The 25,286-nt window shown below is 40.0% G+C and overlaps 1 protein-coding gene and 3 long non-coding RNA genes across 4 annotated transcripts; 1 reads left to right on the forward strand and 3 right to left on the reverse strand.

Moving 5' to 3' along the window:
• Positions 1-2,679: 2,679 nt before the first annotated feature.
• LOC140932188 (thrombomodulin-like) lies at positions 2,680-6,899 on the reverse strand. The gene is made up of 6 exons (XM_073381850.1): positions 6,779-6,899; positions 5,828-5,953; positions 4,791-4,931; positions 4,229-4,354; positions 3,724-3,846; positions 2,680-2,717 (listed from the first exon to the last, which is right to left on the reverse strand). Exons 1-6 carry the CDS (start codon positions 6,861-6,863, stop codon positions 2,680-2,682), a joined length of 639 nt encoding a protein of 212 aa, XP_073237951.1. The 5' UTR covers positions 6,864-6,899.
• Positions 6,900-7,595: 696 nt separating this feature from the next.
• Positions 7,596-9,596, reverse strand: LOC140941813 (uncharacterized). The gene is made up of 3 exons (XR_012166510.1): positions 9,469-9,596; positions 8,469-8,591; positions 7,596-7,706 (listed from the first exon to the last, which is right to left on the reverse strand). It is a non-coding gene; the product is annotated as an uncharacterized lncRNA (long non-coding RNA).
• A 454-nt stretch (positions 9,597-10,050) lies between these two features.
• On the reverse strand, positions 10,051-12,733 carry LOC140941821 (uncharacterized). The gene is made up of 3 exons (XR_012166511.1): positions 12,684-12,733; positions 11,755-11,871; positions 10,051-10,242 (listed from the first exon to the last, which is right to left on the reverse strand). It is a non-coding gene; the product is annotated as an uncharacterized lncRNA (long non-coding RNA).
• A 4,826-nt stretch (positions 12,734-17,559) lies between these two features.
• On the forward strand, positions 17,560-19,674 carry LOC140941806 (uncharacterized). The gene is made up of 3 exons (XR_012166509.1): positions 17,560-17,697; positions 18,235-18,348; positions 19,588-19,674. It is a non-coding gene; the product is annotated as an uncharacterized lncRNA (long non-coding RNA).
• Positions 19,675-25,286: the final 5,612 nt, after the last annotated feature.

A 25,286-nucleotide genomic window follows, 5' to 3' on the forward strand; every position in this document is an offset into this window, starting at 1 on the left:
AAAAGAAACCTGGGTTAGATTTAACCCTGGGTTAAGCGCTAATCGGCCTTCGAACAACTGGGACCTGGATTCTACAACAAATATATTCCGGGATTCCTTGTCCGTGGAACTTGGATTCCCAGGATTCCACATTTCAATCGTGAGCGGGGATTCCGGATTCCTTGAGCTAAATTCCTCATTTCAAAGCACTCGATTCCGGATTCCACAAGCAAAAACGTCCCTGATTCTAAATTCCGGATTTCCTTACACGGGGGCGAACCTTTACAGATTCACCTTTCACTTTACCCTACGGCTTTTGTAACGGATTCAATTGTGCTCGAGCCTTTTCAAGGAACCGAATTCTGTTGAAGTTTTAGAGAGAGAAAAACGTTTACGGCCATCTGCTAATTCAAGATCGGCCATGAAAGTTACATTCCTGATCATAAGCACCTGTATAACTTGATAGGGCTTTGTTCTTAAAATAAATTTATATCCGTATAATCAGAAATAATCTTACAATCTACTAAAGACTAGCTTACCTTCACAGAGTTTAAGCTTTCCTTCTTCCTTAACTTCCTCAAAACCTTTCATACAAGCACAGTCATAAGACCCACTTGGTAATTTTATACACTTGCTATATTGCGGGCACGACAGTCCTTTTTTATCGCATTTGGTCAATACTGTAAAAGAACATAGATTTCAAGTGAATCCATGGAAACGATTCATATTACCAGAAGCAAATAGTGTTTGCAATACTTTAACCTGCGATCAGGCGATTTTTTTTTTTTTTGGCGGGGTTGACAAACAATTGTATCAGGCGTATTTTTCCCCCCGCCAAAAAAAAAAAAATCGCCTGATCGCAGGTTAGCAATACCTTGATCATGATGTTATAATCCAATAAAATGTAATTCTGGCATATACGTTGTTATCATATTAGATGTTGGAGCTACATTGATTATTGACGAAATTTGGGAATTAAAGAAGAATAAGGGCCTGAGGATTTTAAAAAACAATAACCCGAGTTTACATGCAATCTTACAACCCCGACATTCCTAGGTAGCGCTTGACGTTCAGGTTTCATTTATAGCTTAAGAAGTTATAAGTGCCTCTAAAGGTACAAAAGATTAAAAAAACTTACGATCTTTGTTTCCACTTTTGCCCAGTGAATTACGGGTGAAAACACATATCACCAGCACCAACACAATCCATTTGGTGACACTTCCCATTTTTAGTGATATTTTCCAAACTGTAAGGTCCTTGACTCGACCGAGGAATTGTGTCGTTAGCTATTAATTTCTTTTCGCAATTACCTTTTGTTTCGTGCTAATTGATACGATGCGTAACTTTAATTGAAAACTGCCGTTTTTCCTTCGATCCTTGGTGCTTTATTTTCGTCTTTTATTTCTTTTCAAATAAAAGCAACAAATTCACCTCAGCGCCATTCCGGTCTATGTAGAAATCGTTCCATAGGCAGGTCGTGCACCTATTTGTTGGAAACCGTTAATGATCGATCAAGCGCTGCTACTCGAATAAGCGCCCCACCTTTACCGAAAATAATTTGATAAGCGCCAAGGAGGCTAATTTGGGTATTTACAAATTAACGCCGACCTTTGCTACGGCGCTTGTTATGAAGAGATCAAAACCATATCGCTTAAGAAATAAGGCCTCAACCAACTCGTGAGTTCTAAAGTTTTAACGTAGGGAAACTCTTGAAACCGGGTTCATATAACAGTTCTAGGTGTACATATTTTCACTTCATTCTCTCTGTACTCCCCTTAGTGTTTTACCCGCTATTGAAATAAGCGCCGCACCTATAACAGGAAAATGAAATAAGCGCCGCTGCGCTTAATCAATTAGGCTGTTTTAGCAACAGAACGGGAACGTCAGTTGACGATGGTGCGCGCAAATCAAACAACTGGCTTGACCAATGGCAGAGCGGCAAATTGGGTACCGGAAGTAGAGTTAAGTCCTTTCCGTGCGGTTTCCCGTCGTCAAATGACGTTCCCGTTCTGTTGCTAAATCAGCTTATTAATTAACGGCAAGTTAGCAACTGTGACGTTTGTAGTTATTGGGTAGCGTGCGTTTTCTTATGTGAGATCCTATAAGGGAAAATGACTGAATTCTGCATTTAGAATTGTGCCTAAAAGTAAACACGAGTTACCTTCAGTGAGAGTTTACCAAAATATGATTTTGCTATCATAATGGCGACACTATTACGTAACTTTATCATTTTTTTTTCCTTTAACCGGAAATAGAACAATTCTTTAAAAAGATCTTGGATTTCTTTTTTTCCCTAGGGGCGGGTCCCGGACAAGGTGGGACCGGGGGAGGGGGGGAGAGATTCCCTCTCCTTTCCTGGCCTTTTTCCGTCACAAAATGTTACGAAATGCTATCCCGTTTCTTCCGGTTGCGCCATCTTGAAAATCCCGCTTTCCACTTTTAATCTTCCCCGTTACCGTCCCAAAGTAAAAAAATATACTGACCCGACAAAATGTTAGAAGAACTGTAAAAGTACTCAAATCTCGCTGAAACTTTGTAAAAACAAAGACAGTGACACCAGGTAACTTTATCGCTTTTAGTTCATTTATTCCATCTAAGTTTCAAACTCTTTATTTCCCATACAAACTCTCATATTACGCTTGGCCTTGTGCCGCAATAAAGAAAATCAAAACGCAGAATCGAATTTTGCACAAAAATAATTTATTTTCTTCCTTGCTCAGCTAGCTCACCACTTAGTTCTAGCGAGGAAAAGAACAATTGCAGAGCAAACTAATACTTAAAGTATATTTAAAGCTTATAGGGTATATTTTTTCTTCCACATGGGCGATACGTTATAAATGTCAGTACTAAGCTAACCGAGGTTTTTTTTGTTTGATCATCTATTTTCTAGCCTCTGACTCCTATGAAGTACGATGAAATTTCTCAAAAAAAAGAGAAATTTAGGAACCGAGGTGGCAGTCGGTAGCTGGTTGAGGTCTTTATGCCGTAAAGACTACTGTCCAAAAAGGCATAAGTATGATGACTTGAATGCAGAAATATGAAGAATGGGCCGAGCTCTTTTGATCCTTCAGACTAAAACCTAGGTTCAAAAAATAGAAACATGTGGTGCTAGTATTTTACATGGAGGAAATTAATTTCAATATTCTTGTAAAAACAAAATCCAATTTTCCGGGTTTGCAGTTTGCACAAAAATTAAAGTCGTTTGACTGGTACACACTTTTAAAAAAATGCTGACAGCTATATTGAGACAATCAGCGGATGATTAACCGTGATGTTACACGAGACGATTCGCAACGACGATTTTTAACGCAACACAGCGTTGCAATATTAATGCGACATTGTTTCGAATGATTACAACATTGTTCCAACATTGCAACGCTTTGTTGCGCTAAAACTAGTCGTGGCGAATCGTCCCGTGTAACATCACTTTAATAGCTAGAGAACATAACAGTGAACTTAAGCAAAGACGTTTTTGAGCGATGCATGTCAATCGGGAGAGGTCTTTTTTTCATTTTTGGACGGTGGTTTTGGTCTCTATAATAGCAAAGACACTTAAAAATGCAAATTTGGTACCGTCAAAAAGACCTCACTTCTAGTTGACATGCGTTGCTCAATAACGCCTTTGCCTATGCTGCCTAATTATTCTCTTTTTCCGCAATATTTTTGTTAGGTAATATTTGATCAGAATTATAATCTGAGAACAACGAAAATTTCGGAGGGTCGACTGGGGGACCATATGCTTACCCGGTGGTCTGACACATCGGCCTTTGTTGTTTCTTTTGTATCCCAAAGCAGTTTTACATCTACATTTTCCACGTTTGCATTCTTCAGTTTTTTCATCGCAGTTGCAAGCTCCTTTAATCCTAACTTAAATCCAAAATTACATAGATTATTATTACTTTACCTTATTAATAAGAAATGCACATTTTAAGGAGGCAGCATGGCTGAGTGGTCAGCGCGTCGGACTCGCAATCCGGAAGCCCGGGGTTCGAGTCCCGCTCTGAACACTTTGTGGAATTGTTCAAATTGGTCAAATACCTAGTATATCAGGTTTACGAATCGACGCTCGATGAAATATAGTACTAACCGATCCGCTGACTGAGTTTACTCAAGTCAAACAGAAACAAACTGATTGCCTCCATTTGAACAATACAAGGGCGTTTCCCTACCGGAATTCCAAAGAATTCTTTCTTTTAAAAGTGAGTTAATTTCCTCTTTATTGTTATTATTAGGGATTGGGCATGCCTACCGACACAAATGCCCTCATCGTTCTCAGTGAATCCTGGGAGACAAGGAACACATGTGTATGAGCCTTGAGTGTTTCGGCAGCGGTCACCCGAACATTTAGCCTCGGCTGTTAAGCATTCATTGACATCTAAGAAAAATAAAGAGAAAACAAAGAGGAAAATATTCCTTCTAGTTTTCATAATGGAAAAAAAAACGAGTGATGGTAGGAAAACAAGTTCACTTTAAGACCTAAAAGCAAACTAACAGAGCGCAAGCCAGAGCGCAGAAGTTTGAACGCAAAACACCGAAATACTACCTTTTTGGTAAACTACTGGACACAGAATTTGGCATGCCTTGCAATGCTTATTTTGTTAATTTAATTTGTCATCTTTACCATGGTTGACACGGTAGTGGCGGAAAATCTGTTACAAAAAAAATTGTTACCCAGGTAAATAAATCATCCCCTCTTCATGTGTAGGCTCTGAGCAGGTGTACGGATAGAATACTAAAATGCCGGTATGATGTATAAGACATTTTCGCTAACTAACAATTGATTGTTTTTAAGCAACAACTTTTCTTTTTACCTTCACATTTTTTGAGGTTCTCTCCAAAGTGAACGTCTTTGTAGCCTTCTATACAAACACAGTCATAAGAGCCACTACGAATTTTTTTGCACTTGCTATTTGGTGAGCACGTGTTTCCTCTCTCATCGCATTTGTCCAATGCTGAAACAAATAGAAAAATTCAATTGTCCTCCCACTATTCATGTTCATCCTAATTGTGTGCCATTGGGACGCAGCGTGACCGAGTGGTCAAGTGCTCGCAGTGGTCCTGGTTCGACGCCCCGCTTCGACAACTGGCTGTATTTTCCCGGTAAATCCAAAGTTCAAGGACAGACCTGAGCCACTCCTGTCATCAAAGGCTTTATTGAGGGTTGCAATATTGTTATAAGAAATTTATCTGTTATCAGAGATTTTACGGAGCGGGCCTGCTAGCCACGTGCTTTGCGGCCACGAACACCCTTACCCATTACTTAAATTTAGTGCTATTATGCATGTAGTTTAACTTACTTTTGGGATTTGTAAATAAAATGTTGAAAGATTTAAGCAATAGACCACACTTTCTATGGGTTGACCGGCGTGATAACTCACTTGGAATGTTGGCAGAACATGAGAAAACTCCCAACATCCCAAGTGGGTTATCGCCGGTAAACCCATAGAAAGTGTGGTCTATTGCTTTTATAAAATAACTTTACGTTTTCTATGAATTTACCGGCACAATAAACCATAGGTTTTTAACCAATCAGAACGCGCGTACTATCTTAGTTATTTTATGAAAAAAAAAATAAACAGCAAATTTCGTTTGAAATAAGACGTGACTTAGCCAAGACATGTCTTATCTAAGAACAGACGTTAAGGGCCCTTCTGAGATAAGACGCGTATTATCTTATTTCAGACGAAATGTGCCGTTTACATGCATGCATTTTTCATTGTACAGCCCATAACACTGACAACAATATCACATGCATTATGTTACAGTTCACACACCCCTGTTATAAGAACGACGCAATAGCGCCGTCAGTACTTGCTCTTCTTTCACAACATCTTTAGAACACACTTACGAACACATTTGCCATCATAGTCCAGGCGTAACCCCTTCTGACAAAGACAATCAAATCCACCCAGTCGGTTCTGACACACTCTGTCAATGGAACAGTTGTGCTTGTTTTCTTTGCATTCATTGATGTCTATCAAAAATCATTAGTGAAAATGAAATATATCGTTAAGCTAGAAAGGGCATCCAAAGAACCTATACTACCTGCATTTTAAAGGCGTTAGACTGAATGTAAACGAAAATTTTTTTTCTTTTCGCGTGATCAGGGGCCTCTCATACCTTGATTCAAGTTGAGTCCTTATAGCATTTTCTTCAGTTTCTATTAATGTTAGTTTCTCCTCCTTCTAGCAGGATTCTCAAAGCCTTATTTTGTTGCGTTCTGGTTATATAATATGATACCATATACGGTCTCCGATGTGTCCCGGGAGGTATTAGAGATTTAGAAAGTTTTATGCGGGGAGGCTCCGCCCCAAGGTTCAACCCCTTACCCTTTTCGTACCCCTTTCGTTCTACTGACAAATGGAACCCCTCTCGCAGACCTAGGTTATAACGTTACATCCCTTTTCACTGCTGTAAATGCACTTTCCTTTAAATATGAATAAATCACAAAACCAGAAAGTTTTCTCGGCTCTTTGACAGCCATAATATGCATGTGTTAGCCCTTTTGGGCTCTTTTGAAGACCGAAATGACCGATTCCTCTACCCTTTCATATACTTCAACTAGTGTAACCTCTACACAGCTTTCATGTACCTGAATCATGAAAAAGGTACCCCTTTCGGGCGGAGCCTCCCCGTATAGGCCATTATAGGAATAACCCTTTCCCCACCCACCCCCTACGGTGATGTGCTTCAATTCAGTTTCAATTATATCTAGTTAAAGTTAAAACTACTGATTACATTAATTTATTATTGCGGCATTCGTTGCTATTCCTAGGGTTAAACAAGTGTCTCACATTACCTTCACATTTCTGTTCTTTATCCTTTTTTACACGTCTGAAGCCTTTCATACAAACACAGCTGGGAGCTGCGATGCCCTCCTTCATACAGCTGGAGAACCGTGGACAAAAAATCCCTTTCTTCTCGCATTCATCCAAGGCTGAAATAGTTATACGAATCGAAGCACTTTTTGAATTAAATTTCTAGCAGACAAATGAGGTGTCAAGCTGATCTCATGAACATACTAAGTCACCGTAAGTGCAGTAGAATAGTACACTAACCTGCACACTTTGTAGGAAAAAAAGGATCAACCAAGCAAATCGTGCTCTTTCCGCAGTAATTTGTTCCCTTTGGGCAGGGCTGATACTCTGCAATCGTAAAAAAGATTTGGTTCTATTAAAGATACATATATTTCCATGCCCTCCTGATCGTTTTGAGTCCTACGTTTGCCCGGGAAAGTACTCCCATAAAGGCCCACACGGGGAGGCTCCGCCCGTTAGTGCTACCTTTTTCAGGCTTCAGGTACATGAAAGGGGAGGGAAATCTGTCATTTCAGGCTGTAAAAAGGCACAAAAAGACTAACAAATGGATTTTATTGCGGTAAAAAGGTCGAGAAAATGTTCTGGTTTTGTGATTTATTCATATTTAAAAGGCACGTGTTTTGCAGAAAGCCTTACGGGGGAGGCTTCTCAAAAGCAATCACTCCATCACGCTACGCACGACATCTTCAAGGCTTTTGGAGAACCCACAAAGGGACTTCTTATAAAAGTTAATCATAATGTCCAGAATGAATTATGAAAAATGGCGTGACGATTTAAGATAAAATGTCTAAGACTAACCTCGGCATTCCCTTCCAGTCCCAACTGTTTTACCTTTGCAGATACATTTTCCGTTTATACAGCTGGCGTTCACACTACAAAAACTGTGAGTAGCGCAGTCAGCCAGCGGTTCTGAAATAAAAATCCTGCATGACATTCATGTACAGATTTAAACTGGGCTAAGTTCTTCTTTCACCTCTCTACATGAAAATTACATGAGTAAAAAATGTACTGAGAGTGAGAAATCTGAACAGCAGAGTAATCTAAATTATCAGTGAAGTATAATATTGAAGCTAATAAAGGGACCGCAATAATCTTTTTTTTATTTTTTTTTTTGTGGGGGGGGGGGATCTACGTTTGAATTCATGTTACACCGAGACAAATTCACAATCAACTTGGCGCTTTTTCCGCCAAAGGAGCAAAAACTGATTTCAGCTCTGTCCATGATTGGCCGTTGAGCCCGAGTTGTTGCCGTGTTTTGCCTTTTTTTGTCCACCCAGCGACCGAAATATTCCTAAATATACTTTCCAATACGCATTTTGTCTATCAAAAACTAGGACAATAAAAAAGAAAAAGAAAAAAAACAAGAGCGAAAAAGTAGCCCCATCAAGATGGCTCTGATTCTCCCACTTGTCACCTATATTATGTTTCCAACCGAGTCCAACAGGGTTTAACTTGGCTGGCACACTAAGTTTCGCGACTCGCGCGCTTGCAGAAGAGTAACTTAAGCGCAACACCGAGTTTCGCGAGCGATTGCGAGACACGTATTAGTAGTAGCACAAACAATTTAATCCTGAATGTCACGGTTTATCGGCCAATGAAAACTTATTTTCAGAAAGACACATATCTTGTTTTACTGTTACGCAGATTATTTATTGGTATTAATCTTCGTACCAGGCTTGCACGTTCCTCCATTTCCGACGAGACCAGTTTTACATTTGCATTTTTCATATTCGCAGAAAGAATATGATGGGCAGTGAGAATCCTTAAAGCATTTAGTGCCTCCATGTTTTCCGACTGAAAAACAAACAAAACAACAGTTCTAGTGGAAAAAAACGCACGATAGGTAAGTAATATCATAAAATCTAAAAAGTAGTAAAATAACTCATGGAAAAATCTCTTGATGGACAAATTAAGGGCTTACAGTACAAAGTAATTTTTCCATCGAAAATCACGTGATAGAACGGTCTCAGTGTATGATACAAACGTAATATTAGAAATCCTGTAAGAATAATTTTGACAATGATGATGATGATGATGATGATGATGATGATGATGATGATGATGATGATGATGACGACGATGATGTTGATGATGATAAAACCATCTCCTTCGTGCATACTATTTAGGATTTGACTGATCTGGTTGGATAGTTTTGATTAAAAGTGAAATTCACATTACGACGGGAATGGTCTGGCCGGTCAGTTCTGGCAAATGGAAAGCGCCCTAAGATTACCAAATTTACATAGAGTGGTTTTCGTTTGAGTGTCGTAAAACCAAAACCAAAGTAATTACTCTGGCCAATCACATAGGACACAGAAAATACATTGAACCAATCAAAACTCGAAGTAATTACATGTGGCTGACGCAAAGCGCGGGAAAATGCATGCGAGCGCGTCACAATTGGCTTTGGTCTTACTTCTGATTGGATGAAAAGGTGGCGCGAATCTTTTAAGCCAATCGCATCGCGTAGAAAGTGCAAAACCAATTACTTTTCGACACTCAAATGAAAACCGCTCTATGAAGGAAAAAACGAAATGAATCCTGGTCGTAGTAGTAAAAAGACGTCATCGTGCGAATGACCTATCACCGCCGCTATTGATTTCCAATAAATCGAGTGGATTATTGAGTAATAAGAGAAGAAAAATCTTCAACTCAGTGAAATTTATCTTACCCACACAAACATCACCGTCTCCATCGTAGCCATCAAGACAGTAACATTTGTTATGTTTGCACCTGGCTAACTCATGACAGTTATGTTCCAGTACGCATGCCCCGCGGCCAGTTTTATCGGCTGTGGAAAGAAAAAGTCAACAATGAATGCATTCATTATCATAATCTCAACAAATATACATTCCTGAAAAAGGAAAGAATTTTAGCTATTTGAAGCTAAACCGGACTAGCTGAATAGAAGATTATTACTGTATTTATTTCATTCCACTGTCTCTAGAAAATTGAGAAATAATAACAGGTCTGATAGCTACTACACATAATTTGGGTTTGCATGTTCACAACTTCGAAATGATTAGTACGTGCACCGGAGCTATTTAGTTTTCGGGCAAGAAAGAGTACAAGTAGACATGACTTCCTCAAAATATCAGTGTTATATGCAAACCAGTAAATAGAAGTTACAGTATTTCTTCAAGTTCAAAAATTTGTTGCCAGGCAGATGGAAAACCCCATCGAGCCACCTTAAAAATTAGCTTTCCACTTCATCAGAGATTGCAGCTCCTTAAGCAAAATCTCTCACCTTTCGAACTCACACATTCAGGGTGATTTGCTCTGCCAATATACCCGTCATGACACTTGCAAACATGAGATGTTCGTAAGTGACCATGGGGATTCAACTTTCCTTCCAAACAGAATGAATGTGCCATTTTTCCTTTTATGTGTATCCCACATGGCTCTCTTTTGTCATACATGTTGTGGTGTGGGCACTTCTTCCAGTCTGTTAGAAAATAAAAACAAGGATAGACCTGTCATACCATGAAAACCCTGAGTACAACCTTATTCCCAGGTCCTCTCTTACTCGGCCCCCGGGGACGGAGTAGGAGAGGACCTGAAAACGAGGTTGCTTTTAGTGTTGTTCTTTCTCATTGTTATGTCATCACCTCAAAAATCGGAAAAATGAAATGGAAAAAGTAGAGAATCCGTTGTGGCTCCTTCAATAGGCTGATTTAGCAACATAACGGGAACGTTAGTTGACGACTGCGCGCGCAAATCAAACAACTGGCTTGACCAATGGCTGAGCGGCAAATTGGGCACTGGAAGTCGAGTTTACTTGAAGTCCTTTCCGCCCGCTTTTCCGTCGTCAAATGACGTCCCTGTTCTCTTGCTAAATCAGCCTAATAGTTGCCTGCGTGCAGACGTCTCCTATTTCCTTTGTTGCACGCGGAAAAGGGACGTCTGCGTAACGCCGTCGCTAATCGTGTTCCAGCGTCCCGCTGTCAGGGTATTCTATTTCGCATAAATTGTTAAATAATATCCGGTTAGAAATAAGAGTTGACAGGCCAAACAAAACATCATAAGCTCGTGATACGGGCGAAACGTGACCTTGAGAGTCTGCTTGAACAGAGGTTTTTCTTCTTTTCTCTCTCGCGCGAAGATTACTAGCACTACACAGTGCATGTAGCATTCTAACCTTTGAGTGAGTAAACCTCATTTTTGCCGCGCTAAGTCTTACATTTAGAGGTCATGAAGCAGGTTTGTTACATGCATACTGAGTATTCATTTCCTGTCGTTTATGCTTCTGTGGGTGTTCCCGATAGGATTTGATTTCAGATGCAGTTGTAAAGTGTTTAAATTTTCTTGACCTCTGTTTGTTACGGCTAAATAAAGATTTTAGTTTCTTTGGCTGGCTTTCTCCGAAATGCCTGCCTGGTGCGAAGTCCACGCCGCTTTTGTAGTTTTCTCAGACACTGTTTACAAATATGATGTGATGTGTCATGCACAGTAAATTGTAAAGAAATAATTTCTTCGTACACGTTAAATTTTCCGCGTCCCCGCACAAGATTTCGATCGCTCTGCTTTTCGATCGACGAAAAACACAGCACACAATCGCACATGTTTTGATTTGTTTTGGTTATAAAACCCCGCTTACATAAATCATTTAAATCACCGCATACATTATCAGACCACATTCGATAACAACCAATCAGCGTTAAGTCAAACAATGCGCACTGTGTGTCAGCCTATCACAGCGTGTTCCCAAGATCTTGGGAACCCAGCAGGACGCTGGAACACGATTAGCGACGGCGTTACGCAGACGTCCCTTTTCCGCGTGCAACAAAGGAAATAGGAGACGTCTGCACGCAGGCAAGCCTAATAGCAATGCGCGACCGTTCTCTTAAGAACAAAAGTGGCGTAAATGCGACATCATTTTCATACGGTAACATGTGCATATAATATTTACATCTCTTTTGAATTAACAGGTGAAAATTGGAAGGCATGACTGACTTACGATCACATTTTGTTTTTCCATCTCCCACAAAGTGTCCCGTACAATGACATTCCTTTCGAATGCATCTAGCTCTTCCTTTGAAACAATCCTCGTCGGACTCGCACTTTGCAGACTCGGCTGTCAATAAATACAGAAATGGTAAACCTTGCACAGTCAACCTAGGAGGAGTGTCTAATCATTAATACGTGTGGTATCATAATTGTGTAATCCTCAAAATGGCCGTAAATATAAAGGATTTGTATCGGGAATCAGGCAATAGATTAAAAAAGATAAATATTCCATCGCAGAAATTTTCAGTAAAAAACGCTTTACCTCATTTACTTAGTGTGTTCTTGCTTCTTGTGTGGTTATGCGATTTAGGCGATTTCCTTTCTCCCGAGTTTCCACTAGTAAGGAGAGGAAAGGCCAAACACTCGCGATCTGGACAGCCCGCTGAACGAAACCAAAAATTTTAGGTTAAAATCTTCCCCCCCCCCAAAAAAAAATCCAACTACAAAGGTAAAACTTTCATTCTAGCTCCCTCTCGAGCCAAACAATCACAGCAACAATTCTCAAACGTGATCTTGGGGTATGTAAACGTCTTGACACGAGCCCGCGTACAAATTTTTCCTCTAGGCTTTTACCGAGCAAACAATGCAAAAACTGGCACGGGGGGAGGGGGGTAAACAAGTCCGCGTAAAAGTGGACCATACTGATTAAAAATTTTGACTTACTTCTGATCAGGTCAAAAACTTGCACACTTCTCAGGTTAAATCTTGCACGCTTTTCAAATTAAAACTTCACGGTTCCTGGCGTTTACCGTTTTCAAAGGCGTTTCCGTGCAAGTTTTTGTCCTTTCAAAAATTTATGATATCATGATCTCATTTATATTTAATGTAATAGTATAAGTAAATTGCACTTCCTAAGGTAGTCATATATCTTTAACTCACGATATTCAGCTGGCTTGTATGGATATCCCTTCAAAATGCTTGCATCAGCTGTGAGGGACAAACGAAATATTAGAGAGATTAACATTCACGTTTACTTCAAACGGAAAACGTGAATTTTTACCACGTGACCAAGTTTTCCCCTTAATTGTCGTTTGCTGTTTATTACTTCTACACAGAAATAAGTCGTTTCACGCCAGTGTTATCCATAAGAATTGTTCTGGGCAGTTTTTATCTGCTTATTAATTTCCTATTCTGAGAAATTCTCAGCTTGAATCTGACGTTTGCCGTTTGCCGCGAACGTGAATCTTAATTTCTTCATTAACAAACCGAAGAAACTTCTAGCTAGCTTATTTTCCGTAAAGCTTAATCCCTTTAATCTAGCCTTCTATTCAGAAGAAACAAAATTCTGATCAGTTAAAATAAAACCGACTGAACCCTTCAAGACTTAAGTTACGTCACTGGCAATACGTGAATGGAGTAAAGTACTGTAGTCTAACCTATACACTTCAGTCCATCTCCTTTATATCCTGGTTTACAGGTGCAAGAGAAGGCCAAGTCAGTATCCTTGCAGACAGCATTTTTATCACAGTCATGCTTCTTGGTGGAGCATTCATTTATACCTAAGAAATCATGACGAGTGCTTCTCAAAGTTACATGTGTTGCTAGCGAACAAGCACCTTAAATTGGAGCTTCCTAACATTTTTTTGATGCATTGATTATTCAGAGGTACGGTATAACGGGCGACAACAAACGTGCAAATTGTTTTGCAACACTAATTGCTGCAAATCAAGTTGAATAGCAATGTTGGGCGTTTTACCACCGACGAAAAAATCTTGCAATCTTATTTGTTCGAAGGTGGGTGGTAAAACGCGAAACATCGCTATTCAATTCGTTTTGCCGCAGTGATGCAAACGTGTTTCACGTTTATTGTTGCCCTTTTTACTGTAGCTTAAGTATGAGGCGTTGCTGGTCAAAAAGACATTTCATGTAAACTCAACATATCGATCTTTTTTCCTGTTAACAAAACTGTGTCTCTCTTTATTCTATAAACTATGAACAACAACTTCGAATGATTTTTAAACCATCGCCGGCCACATGAAAAAATCTGTTAGGCTAAGTTTACACCATACCGGAATGATGCTTTCGCGCCGTTACGAAAGTCATAGCAGATAGGAATTCTGTTCACACTGACAAGAACCGTTGTTGAGGGCGTAGCCTCGAAAATTATTTTTCCCGTTCCTGCTAACTCTAAATTGGTCTTAAAATAAGGTGAGGCTCACCCCCCGGCTCTCCATGCCCCCCCGGTCTCCCAACCCCATCGGGTACCCCGGCCCCCCCTGGGCCCTCTAGGCCCCTCCCTTAGATTCGCAAAATGTCGTAAAAACTTACCTTTACATTTCTGGTCAGTTACATACTTCAATCCATGAATTATATCTTTTACTCGCTTGGCCTTAGCTGCAGCTGCTCCACCTTTCTTTATATCATTTTCATTCTTTGTAAGCAATTTTTGCACGTCTATCTGCATCACTCTGCAGTTTTCATTGGCCGAGTCCCAGGAAATATCTGTAAAGGATTAGGCGACGTTTTCATCCTCTTCTCAATTATATATCTCAATGAATAAAAGGCCCTCTGGATCTCGGTAACCTAGCACCTACGCCTCTCTAAGGCACAATTTTGTCCTAAACGAGAAGGGAGGGTACGTGATCACCTTTTCACGGAAATTTCCAAACTAAAAGGACAGAATTTTCAGTTCAGTAGTTTCAACTTTTGCGAAAATTAGACACTTAATTTCGTATTACACAAAAACTTCTTTTTTAAATTTTTATTGCCTCTTATCAGAATGCGCATGATGTTCAGGCCCTAGTTGTTCAAAAGGTGGATAGCGCTATCCACCGGAGAAATCACTATCCACTGGATAGTGCAATTGGTTTCTCTAATACTTATCTACTGGATAGAGATTTATCCGATGGATATGGCTATCCAGCTTTTGAACAACTGGGACCAGGTTTCTACTTTTATCTTTTGCGTTAAAAGTCATAAGCACATTAAAGAACAGTGTAGTACATGCTAGCCTGCAGTGCAGGCGTTTTCTTTGAGCGCGCAATTTGCTCGCGAAAGCGCCATGTGATACTCTCCCCAATCTTCCACTGTCATAAAATCAAAGATGGCGGCTACAACAATATTACGAACACGAACAAGGTTTCGCCCGCCCAAAATACGCCTGCACTGCAGGCTAGGTACATGCAAGATTGAAGACTTACGATCTTCCTTTTCGCTATTCCCCAATGCCAAATTGCTTGTGAAAAAACAGATCAACAGCAACGTCACAATCCATTTGGTGACCTTTCCCATTTTCAGGGATATTTTCTACACTTTCAAGCTCTAGACTCGGTTGAGGAAATGTTTCATTACTTCTCCATTTAACTTTTTTACTTTCTATTTTCAATTATCTTCTGTTTCGTGCTAATTAAATCTAATTACCAGAGAACTTTATAAACCCGGTGCGTAATTTTAGTGAAATTGTCGTTTTCGGTCGATCCTTGGCACATGTTTTCTTTTTTTCGCGCTTTATTGCTCGATTTATTAAAACTAGTTGACAGAGGCTAATATTTGCTATTTGCCATTTTGTTTCAATAAAACGAAAGGCACGTCTATCGCGCGCTAGTTCAGCTAGTTTAGTCTATGTAGACATCGTTAAAAAAAGAGCGGTCATGTATGTAGAGTCCTGAATTCGATTCTCACCTGGAAGTCGGAAAGTTTTCCTGAGCTTTCTGGTGTTTGAATTCTCCTTTTTCTTTAATATTATTTTGGACATATCAGCAATTGTGACGTTTGCGCGCGTTTCCTTGTGCGTCATCATGAGAAGAGAGATTGAGACTGAATGTTTTTTTGTGAGGCTTGCATCGGCAAAGAGACCTACAACACATTCCGAAACACGGCAATAACATCACCAGATAGAATTTGATGCTATAATGTTCTTGAAAATGAATTTCCCACCCTAAAGAGATAAGCCTGTTCCAAGCATTCAGCTAAACTGCCGCGAGTCTGGGTTAGTTATGTAACAGAACCACTTGTGAGGGCAAAACCACAACGACAAACCAGTGCGGGTCCATCGGATCTTTAGGCCGCCTGGATCAGTAAAATCTTGAGTACCAAATTTTAAACTTAAAACAGTAAACTGATCCTTACGGCAGGAAGAGAGATAGAAAAAATAAAATAATAAAACAAAAAATTGTGGTGAATTATATTTGCCCGATTTTTCGGTTTGCAACACAAACCTTCAACGAGGGCTATAAAAGAAAAGTGAATACAGATAAAAGATGACATTACATATACGAGATTTGAATACATAACAAACAGAAAATTATATGCTACATTAATTTTTTCAGTAGCCTGAATTCCTGTGCACCTATTTGTTGCAAGAATTAGCAGTTGTGACGTCGGCAGTTGATGGGTTGCGCGCGGGTTTTTTTTTTCTTTGTGGGCGATCCCATAAGGGAAATTGACTTAATTTTGTTTTCAGTTTTCTTCGGCAAGGAGATCCAAATCGCGTTTCGAAGTAGTAGCATCGTCAACAAATAGCTTGATTCTATGACGACAGCATTCTCGATTGAAAAGATGAATTTGGTACCCTGACTTTGCTGAAGAGGTTTGCCTGGGTTCCCGGAGTTCAGATAACAAAATGCAGTGGGTCTTTTGGTCACAGTTTGTAAGCACGAATAACGGGCAGTTATATAATACAGGAATGTCTTTCATTCCGGAATGAGTTTTCTTTCCAGAGTGACGTTCGTTGTGCATTCACATGATAAAATCGAACAGCTCAGCCTAAGGCGCTCTCGTTCGCGTGGTTCTCCCGTCATTTTATGCGCCACTCGCCCCAGTCTACACAATTTGCGATTTTCAATCAGGCACGAAGTTCGTTTCCAGTCATATTTTGCAGTGATCTAAAATATGCACATTTGGCTGATTTAGCAACAGAACGGGAACGTCAGTTGAAGACAGCGCGCGCAAATCAAACAACTGGCTTGACCAATGGCAGAGGGGCAAATTGAGCACCGAAGTCGTGTTTAGTCCTTTCCGCGCGCTTTCCCGTCGTCAAATGACGTTCCCGTCCTGTTGCTAAATCAGCCCATTTACGTGCAAAATCTGAAGACGAGGAAATTAGAAAATTCGCGTCACTAACAATTATTTAGTGTTGACATGGTTACCGCTAGTGTGGTAAACTGTTTCTTCGACATTTAGAACGGTTTTGTAGACTTCAGCGCCGGATTGACTTTTATTTGGAATGAAGCCAGACAACGCTCTAAATTTTACCACGTATTATTTGAAGCAAGACGTTCAACTACAAATTAATACAGATCCGAGCTAAGGGTCAGTTGACGAAGTAATCGTAAACCGATCGTGCGTTGTACGAACGCCCTGAAAGAAACCAAAAAATGAGAACCAAATTGATTGTCGTTATTGTGGTGATTTGCTCCTCGCGCCAAATTTTACGAACTTCTGGATTCAAATATACATCGCACGAATCCCGTAAGTAATAAACCTTATTATTTTGGAGGCTTGATTTGAGTGTTGCGAAATAATTGGTAAGGCAAATTACCTCTCCGTACATAGATCTATCAATATAAATGAAATTTATATATGTTTGGCTTGTTGTGGTTCTTCTAAATAGTTTTATCTTAAGAAGAGGCAACGTATCATACACCTTCCAGTCATTTCGAACTTTAACGGAGTTTCTCTCGAAAGCGCCTCCTTTTTCGAATACCCACTCTCCATCTTAAGAACTTGTGGTCGTTTAAGTTTGCTAAAACGTCCACTTCACGAAAGGGACAAGTAGCTTAAATGACTATAGGTAAATTGTTTTCCCGTGTTTTAGTTCGGCAAAAAGATTATGGAAAAGGACGGATTTGCAGCAGGGATGACCAATGTCCTCATCAGTCTTACTGCAACAACCTGGAAGGAACGTGCAAATGCAAAAGCGATCTTATAGGAGATGGAAGAACTTGTAAACTTGGTAAGTTTTATAAATTAAGGGGTCAATAAACACAGGAGCCCGAAACCAGGAGCGTGCAATTCCCATACCCCTGCCCCGAGGTCCAACCCCTCCCTTTTAGATACCATTTTTGGCAGAAAGGAACCCCTAGTGCCTTCTATTGACAAATGGTACCCCTTTCACATACTTAGTTTAGAACTTGCACACATAGTTATGTGTATCGCAATTGCGGGAAATAGGTCACGAAGATAAAGTGGGCAGAGACCATTTAACCATTTGAATACGTACTTATCAAAGGAAATTCCAACGTTCAATCAAGGAGATCCAACCCAACTCGCGAAATAAATTCTCGGATCTCTCTTCTCTGATCTTTAGCAATATCATGATACTGTGCTCCCCTCTTCAGATGCCCGAGGACTGCGTGTCTAACGCGTGAGAAAAAAAACGCACAGAAGGCTAGCAAAGGGAGATCCAATAGTTTTGGTTTCTGCAAGTGGAAGTTAAGAAAGAATTTATTCTCGCTCACTTTTTCTGTCACACGTTTTTTCGACTCCCCAGCACCAACAGCCGAATGTGAGAGTGACACTGATTGCCACGAGAGTGCTAGCTGTATAGACAAAAAATGCATTTGCAAAGGAAAAACTGCTGGAGGTGGCAGGGAGGATTGTCGAGGTGAGTATCTAATAATCTCTATTTATTGTCTCTTTTACGTTATGCAATGTAGTAAAATGGTACGTGTCACGCTCGCTGTGATTTGTCGTTGTCCATGATCGATTAGAGTACAGACTCACGGTGACGTCACGGGAACTTGTTTTCTTTGTTTTGTTTAAAGGATCGGATCGGATCGGTTTATCAACAATGAATTAAGAGAAAATGCGAAATGTGCAAACCGGCTAGGAAATTTGAGCCCTAAACTAGCAAAATTTATAAAGACATGTATACTACCAGTACTTGCCCCTGACATTTCTTTGTAAATTTGAGTTTTACAAATATAAACTATTCAGTTTTACTTATTAATTCAGTGTAACGAATATATCTGTGAAGGTATGCATGCTTTTGTTTTAAAAATTAAAAATTGCAATTTTAAAGTGACATTGGTAAAAATAAAGTCCATTAACAGGCGTCTCTCTTTCTCTCTCTCGATGTAAATGTGTGCGCAAAGGAAGGCAGGAAGGAGAAAATGGGCGATTTTATTTTTATGATGGTGGAATGTTTAAGGACAGACCGTGATTACGCCATTTTTAGAAATGAGTTAAGACTTGTTCATCATTTTGTGAATTTAGAACAAAAAACTGCATACGCCACTTGAACACCTCCCATAATGCACCTTGTTTGGCCTCCAAAATTTTTTTTTTTTTTTTTTAATTATTTTCCTTTATTTTTTGCACAAGCACTACTACATCTACCTCCAAAATTTTGCATAAGCATTGTTTTCAATTTCTCTTGGGACGGCGGTAATACCCAGGAGAAATGAAAAACAAGGGTTATGCAATTTTTTTTTTTTTTGGGGGGGGGGTGAATAAGGTGCCTTATGGGAGATGTGCAAGTGGCGTATATCCACATCCTGTGTGTGGAGAGGAAGCTTTTCTCATCCAAAAAAGAAAACAGACTCCAGCATCATTACAGACTTGGTAGTCAACAAGTTCAATTCCTACCGAAATAGGAGCCCATAACTGACCGAAAACAGAAGCGGCTTCACTTCTCCTCTTTCTCCTTCCCTTGGTCCCTTGTGCTTCGTCGCCAGTCACTCGCGTTTCGCGTTCGCTTTTATTGGCGATTACCATGAGAAAAATCAAAGTGCCTGAGAGGGGGAAGAGGGTGGGGAAGGAGAGGGTGGAGGCAAGTATTTAGCCCGTGTGGACCTGGCATGGACTAATTTGGAACATGATCCTGGTATTGTTTTCATTACAGAGCTCCAGCCGTGCCCGAAAGGTAAAAACTACTGTGGCTTCAGTAAAGTTTGTTTGGTGGATCCTCTATTCCCTGACTTGTGTTCTGGTAAGTCTGTTGTACTTGATTCGCTAATTTTGGCAGGTTCGCCTCAACGGTATGACGCCCGTTACTGCGGGCCGTAACAGTTCCTTACCCCCATGAGAGATAGACCCCGCGGCTGGGGTCTACGTCCCCTGCTCTTTTTGAACAGCAGTTAATAAAAGTTCTTTTATGTCCCGTTCCAATTGATAAGAAAGGATGAAGGAGACATGGCCAACGGCTTAACATCACCGCCCAATGACGCGATAATCTGAACCGAAACAAGATCTTAAGTCACAGCCAGTATAATCTCACCGGTCGTTTAAGGCCCTTGTTATTGGTCTGGCCGGGGTGTTTGAGCCCACGTCCTCCTGCTCGGCAGACCAGCGCTCTCCCAACTGAGCTAACAGGGCGCTTCTGCATTAAAATTTTTTTATCTAAACGCATGTTACCAGCAATCTCAAGAGATAGATCATGAAGCTCTAACATCATGCGGAGTTTGACAATTCATAAAAATACTGATTTGTGTAGAGAAATATCCGTAATGTGAAAGTGTAATGGTTTCGTTGATCATTACATTTTTACCACGAGGTGAGCTTTAATTTAATGTCCCCTCAGATGAATTTGAAAATGATTTTTGTTTTGCTTTATTTTTTGTTTTTATTATTTTCATGACGCAAAATAATTATATCATCTTCCTATCGTAATCAGATTTCAAAGACAATTTGAGAAAGTATTTGTTCTTTGTGTATATGCGGATACGTAAATAGTCTTCTTCACTGTCGAGGTAATCTACATTATTTTTACAGTGACTCTGGATAGAGAACAACAATCAGTTTTTTTGATATTGTTGTGCAAATAAAAAGAGCAGTTTAAATAGTTACTCAGTACACGTTTTCAGAGTTACATATCTTTTGCAAAATTGTGATATTTTCAGCTTTGAGCGAGTGTGAAAGGCGTGGAGATTTTTGCCCTCGTGGAGCATCCTGCGAAAAAAGAAACGACGGTTCTTACAAATGTGTCTGTAAGAGTGGATTAAAGATGGCTGAAAGGCCAAGGGGACAAAACAGAAAATGTGAAGGTAACCCTAAAGCCGAAATTTAAACCCTGATCGCTTAGCAAGGTTAACTTAGCAGAGAATACCAAATCTCAGTTATATGAATAAAAGGAAATACCAACGACCAATTTATGAAACTTGAATAGTCACTTTTAAACCCAGCCGATCATTTAATTTCATATTAGGCTACAAAGAAGTCGTTTTCACACTCGGATTTTTGAGGCAAAACGCCCATTGTTACGCGAAGAAGTGCTATTCGAGTGGTAAACAACTTATCCCGGTCTTATTCCGCAAACATGGTCGCGTTTACATTTTGATGGCTCGTACAAAAACAAAGACTTGCCACAAAGCAGAAGGCAGAGCTGCCACAAATCCTTCATTAACCTCCCTTTCGAGGGGGGGGGGGGGGGGTATTTATTTTCAGCACGTTTGAAGAGGGGTGGGGGTCTATGAAGTTGGTGATCATTTGCATCCGAAGATCAAAATCAAATCCGAATTCCCGCAGGTTAACCATACTGGATCAGTCCACATTAACCTAGTCCCTAGGCGTTCTCTCCTGCCCCGTTGTCCGCGCAAAGTCTGGGAAAGAGCGGGCGAGAGAGGGCGAGTCTCCCTCGGTGAAGTCACAGTTCACGATAATGTCCAGGATTGAACGAGCCAGGGACTAGCTGATTCCACATGAAATATTGCAGTCGTGATTAATTAATGCAGTCTATCATTTAAGAATATGGGGGAGGGGAGGAAGGGCTTAACAGGGGGAACGAGAAGCTTAATAACTCTTTCCCCTGAAAAGGGGGAGCTTAATAGACTGGATTTACGGTAAATAAAGAAATGTTGGAATGATCTTTTTGTTTGCGGTCAATAACGTTTTCAGACATTAACGAATGCCGAAATAAGCAGAGTTGTCCCGAAGACAAAGTGTGTGAGAACACAGAAGGTGCTTACAAGTGCACTTGCAAGAATGGCTTTAAAGATGATGAAAACGGCATCTGTATTGGTTGGTATCAGCTGCGAGTTAAAGTAATGAATATTCATAGTTAAATTTATCTCTTAATGTATCTGAGTATAATCTGTTCGCAATTATCTTGACAAGAACAAGGACTGATAAAGATGAAAGTGGCGAAGAAATGAACGCCTCGCCGAATGCGGGCTGGTCATGCAACAGGGATCTGAGTAAGGTTTCCTTGATTAAACTTGTGTTCTGAATTTCATTTTGCCATTATATGAAGCGACACAAACTTAACGATATTTTTTAGGAAAATATTCAATTACTTTGCTGCGCTTCAGATACACAATTATATTTCGAGAAAGGTTGTCGCAGAGAGTACACGCGACAATCCCGAAATGTATTGTGCGTGATTTTTAGTTCACTTTTCTTGAAAGGAATTTGAAAGAATAGCACAAGAGGCCATGGAGATATGTTTGTGAGTGCTAAAGGAAAGCAACAAAAGTAGGCTCGACAGCTACAGTGTCAGGAACAGTGTATTGATCATATCCCATATTACCTTTCGGGATTGTCGCGTGCACTTTTTTCCGACAACTTTTCTCGAAATACGCTTATGCACCACATTCGGTTTTTTCGAAATTCCCGATAGTTTGAACCAAACCTAGCTTCCTTTCTCCAGTCCAACACTATAATTGTACTTCCGATTTGCTTTAGCGAAGGTGGTTCAAATATTATAGGTATTAAAAATCATTTTACGATATATTCTAGCCGACTGCGATTGTGGAGCACATGGTGAATGCCTAACAGGAAACGAATGCACCTGCCACGTTGGGTATTTTGACGATGGAGGCGTGTGCAGAGGTAAGATTTATATCATTTCAACTATTTTTTCTCCTTGCAGAACTTAGTCAACAAACGCTGGTGACTTTGGGTCACCTGTAGTGTAATAATTATCACATCTAACTCGCACATACAGGGTTAGGGTCCGAAACCTCCCCGGTGAACAAAATGCAATTTCCACAGTTTTTTATATTACTATTATACCGGCCAGTTACTTGGTTCTATTTACGCTGGGAGCGCTTATGGTTATTTCTGTCAGTTGGACGATATCACATAATTATTAACAAGCGGAAACTGAATTGTGAAATGTTCTCTCTCTTAGTCATGTCCCTTGTTCCCGAGTTATTCCCCTCTCCCAAACCAACTTCTTATGGCCAGCATTTTCTTTCCTTCAGATGTTGACGAGTGTAGAACTACTTGTATGAAAGACACCCAGCAATGTATAAACAGTCAGGGCTCCTACAATTGCAAGTGCAAAGCGGGATATGAAAAGAAGAATGGTGCAGCTGACGACGAGTGCACTAAGGGTAAAAGTTTGTCTTTCGTGGAATTACTCATAACACTTCATCCATGACGCTCAAACCTGTACGTGGTGCTAACTGCACTAAAAAATAAGTTTAAAGAAGCAGCTTATTTTTGACACATTTCCGACATTAACAGAAGACTTCGTTGACTGTTCATGTACGGGTTTGGTACTTTTATGGATTTACTCAAGGAGATGCAAAGCTAACATCCAGTTGTTGAACCTCGTAGACAACACAATGGGAACATACCGCTTAAAATTCCTAACCATGAATCGATGTTCTCTAGGGTTAACCCTTTAAGGTGATGTTACACGGGACGATTCGCAACGACGTTTTTTAGCGCAAGACAGTATTACAACATTGTTCCGAATGGTTGCAACATTGTTCCAACATTACTACACTGTGCTTTGCTCGAAATCGTCGTTTCGAATCGTCTCGTGTCACATCACCCTTACGTCCCGGAAATGACCAACATCAATTTTCTCCTTACGATATCAATGTATTATCAAGAGAAAAGGTTATGGGAATTTATGAACTGATCACTAAAAACAAAATGCTTTGTATTGAGTTTTAAACCAATGCTCTCAAATAATTCTTCAAAAAAATGTACGGACTTGAAGGTGCAACAAGCTTTCCTGGCCTCAATAAAGTACGCCCTCAGTAGTTCTTCATTCAGCAATGTTTCATCGTAACACTTTGTCCAATAGAGTACGTTTTTGTATTGATTTTTCAGTGTGCAAATGCAGAAAACATGAGAAATGTGACAAAAATGGAAATTGCAAATGCAAGAAAGGCTACATCAAGAAACAAGGGGAATGCGTACGGGTTAAAGGTTTGTGTCTCACTTATTACAGTTGAACTTCTACGAACGGCCACCTCTCTACAGGAACCACATTTTTGGCGGACAGTCCATAATTGACACTTTTTTCCACCTCTCTACAACGGCCACCTCTTTACAGCAGCCACTTTCTTCTATTCCCAAGGCCGTTGGGGAGGGGTTCAACTGTAATTGTAATATAACATCAGAGAATACTGTACGCCTTTTAAATTCTCTTTTTTGTTTCCTAAAGGGCTTACATTTCACTTCTTTCTCACACCCTTCCCACAAAAACCATCAAGGATCCTTTCACTTGTCACCTAGTCTTGTTGACATAATTTTTTTTCCTAGCGCCTTCCAAGATCAAGAGTGACGCTTACTCCACCAAGCCTTCAGGTCTCGTGACACTTCTGGCAAGTGTCCTGCTTGGAGGTCTGGCCTTAACTGCATGAATCTGGCGTTTGCTACTACTTTCACTTTTGATGTGTTGTGAACTCCGTTGAAATTTTTTTCACTTGTCAGTTGCCCTTTTTTTGACTTTCCGTATTTGTATAACACACATGTACACAACCTAATAAAATGATTTCAGTCTGAAGTTGTTGTTATTTCCGAAAAGGTAAAGTGCGCTGTAATCCTTTTTTGAAAACTGCTCTGGATTTTCTGTCTCTTTTTTACCCAAAGAACGGTAAACTGTGTAGGCTTTGATGACATTTTTGACCTTGAATTAATCTTATTTTAATGGCATTTAAACAAGTCAAGACTTGAAAACCCAGAAGGAGGTGTCTGTGTAATAGGTAGTTCTGGCCTCTAGCTAACTATCTCGATCTCTGTTTATTGAAAACGTGTCTTATACTAGCTATCAGTAAAACCTTATCAGGATCTAATACAATTGGTGACCTCTATCACAAGCACAAGTGGTTTATTTTATGTCATTGAAATATACTTCAACGAAACCGGGAGCAGTCAGCTGTAATCAAAATGAATACCTGAAATTGTTCATTAGAGACAAATAAAAATTGCATATATGACAGTGAGTGTCGTTTTTATTTACAAGTGCTGCCGGGTATAAAAATATCGAGCAAAACCGTTACTTTGAAACGCATTGCTAAAGGATTTCAACCAACATAGCAAGATTTGCGGACGATACAAACAGGATCAAGAATTTGTGAAAGAAAGGAGCCTGGATCGACTGGACGCCACTCAGCAACCCTGTAACAAAGTAAATACAATTAGAACTGGGAATGTAAGCTCCTGGGACGGAGTGTTGACTGAGCTGGGTTAAGAGGGATAACACAGGGTTAGTGCAAAATTTGGTTTCAGAAGAAATGAAAGCTTATTATAAAAAGCAAATTCAGTTTTTTTGTCTTTATTCAATTTAATGACTGAATGCTGTAAAAAGAATTAAGAAAATTTTTCGAGAAAGTGCTGTTGAACGAAAAAAAAGGAAACCCGAAT

This window comes from Porites lutea, chromosome 1 (genome assembly GCF_958299795.1).
Source record: "Porites lutea chromosome 1, jaPorLute2.1, whole genome shotgun sequence".
Lineage (NCBI taxonomy): Eukaryota > Metazoa > Cnidaria > Anthozoa > Scleractinia > Poritidae > Porites > Porites lutea.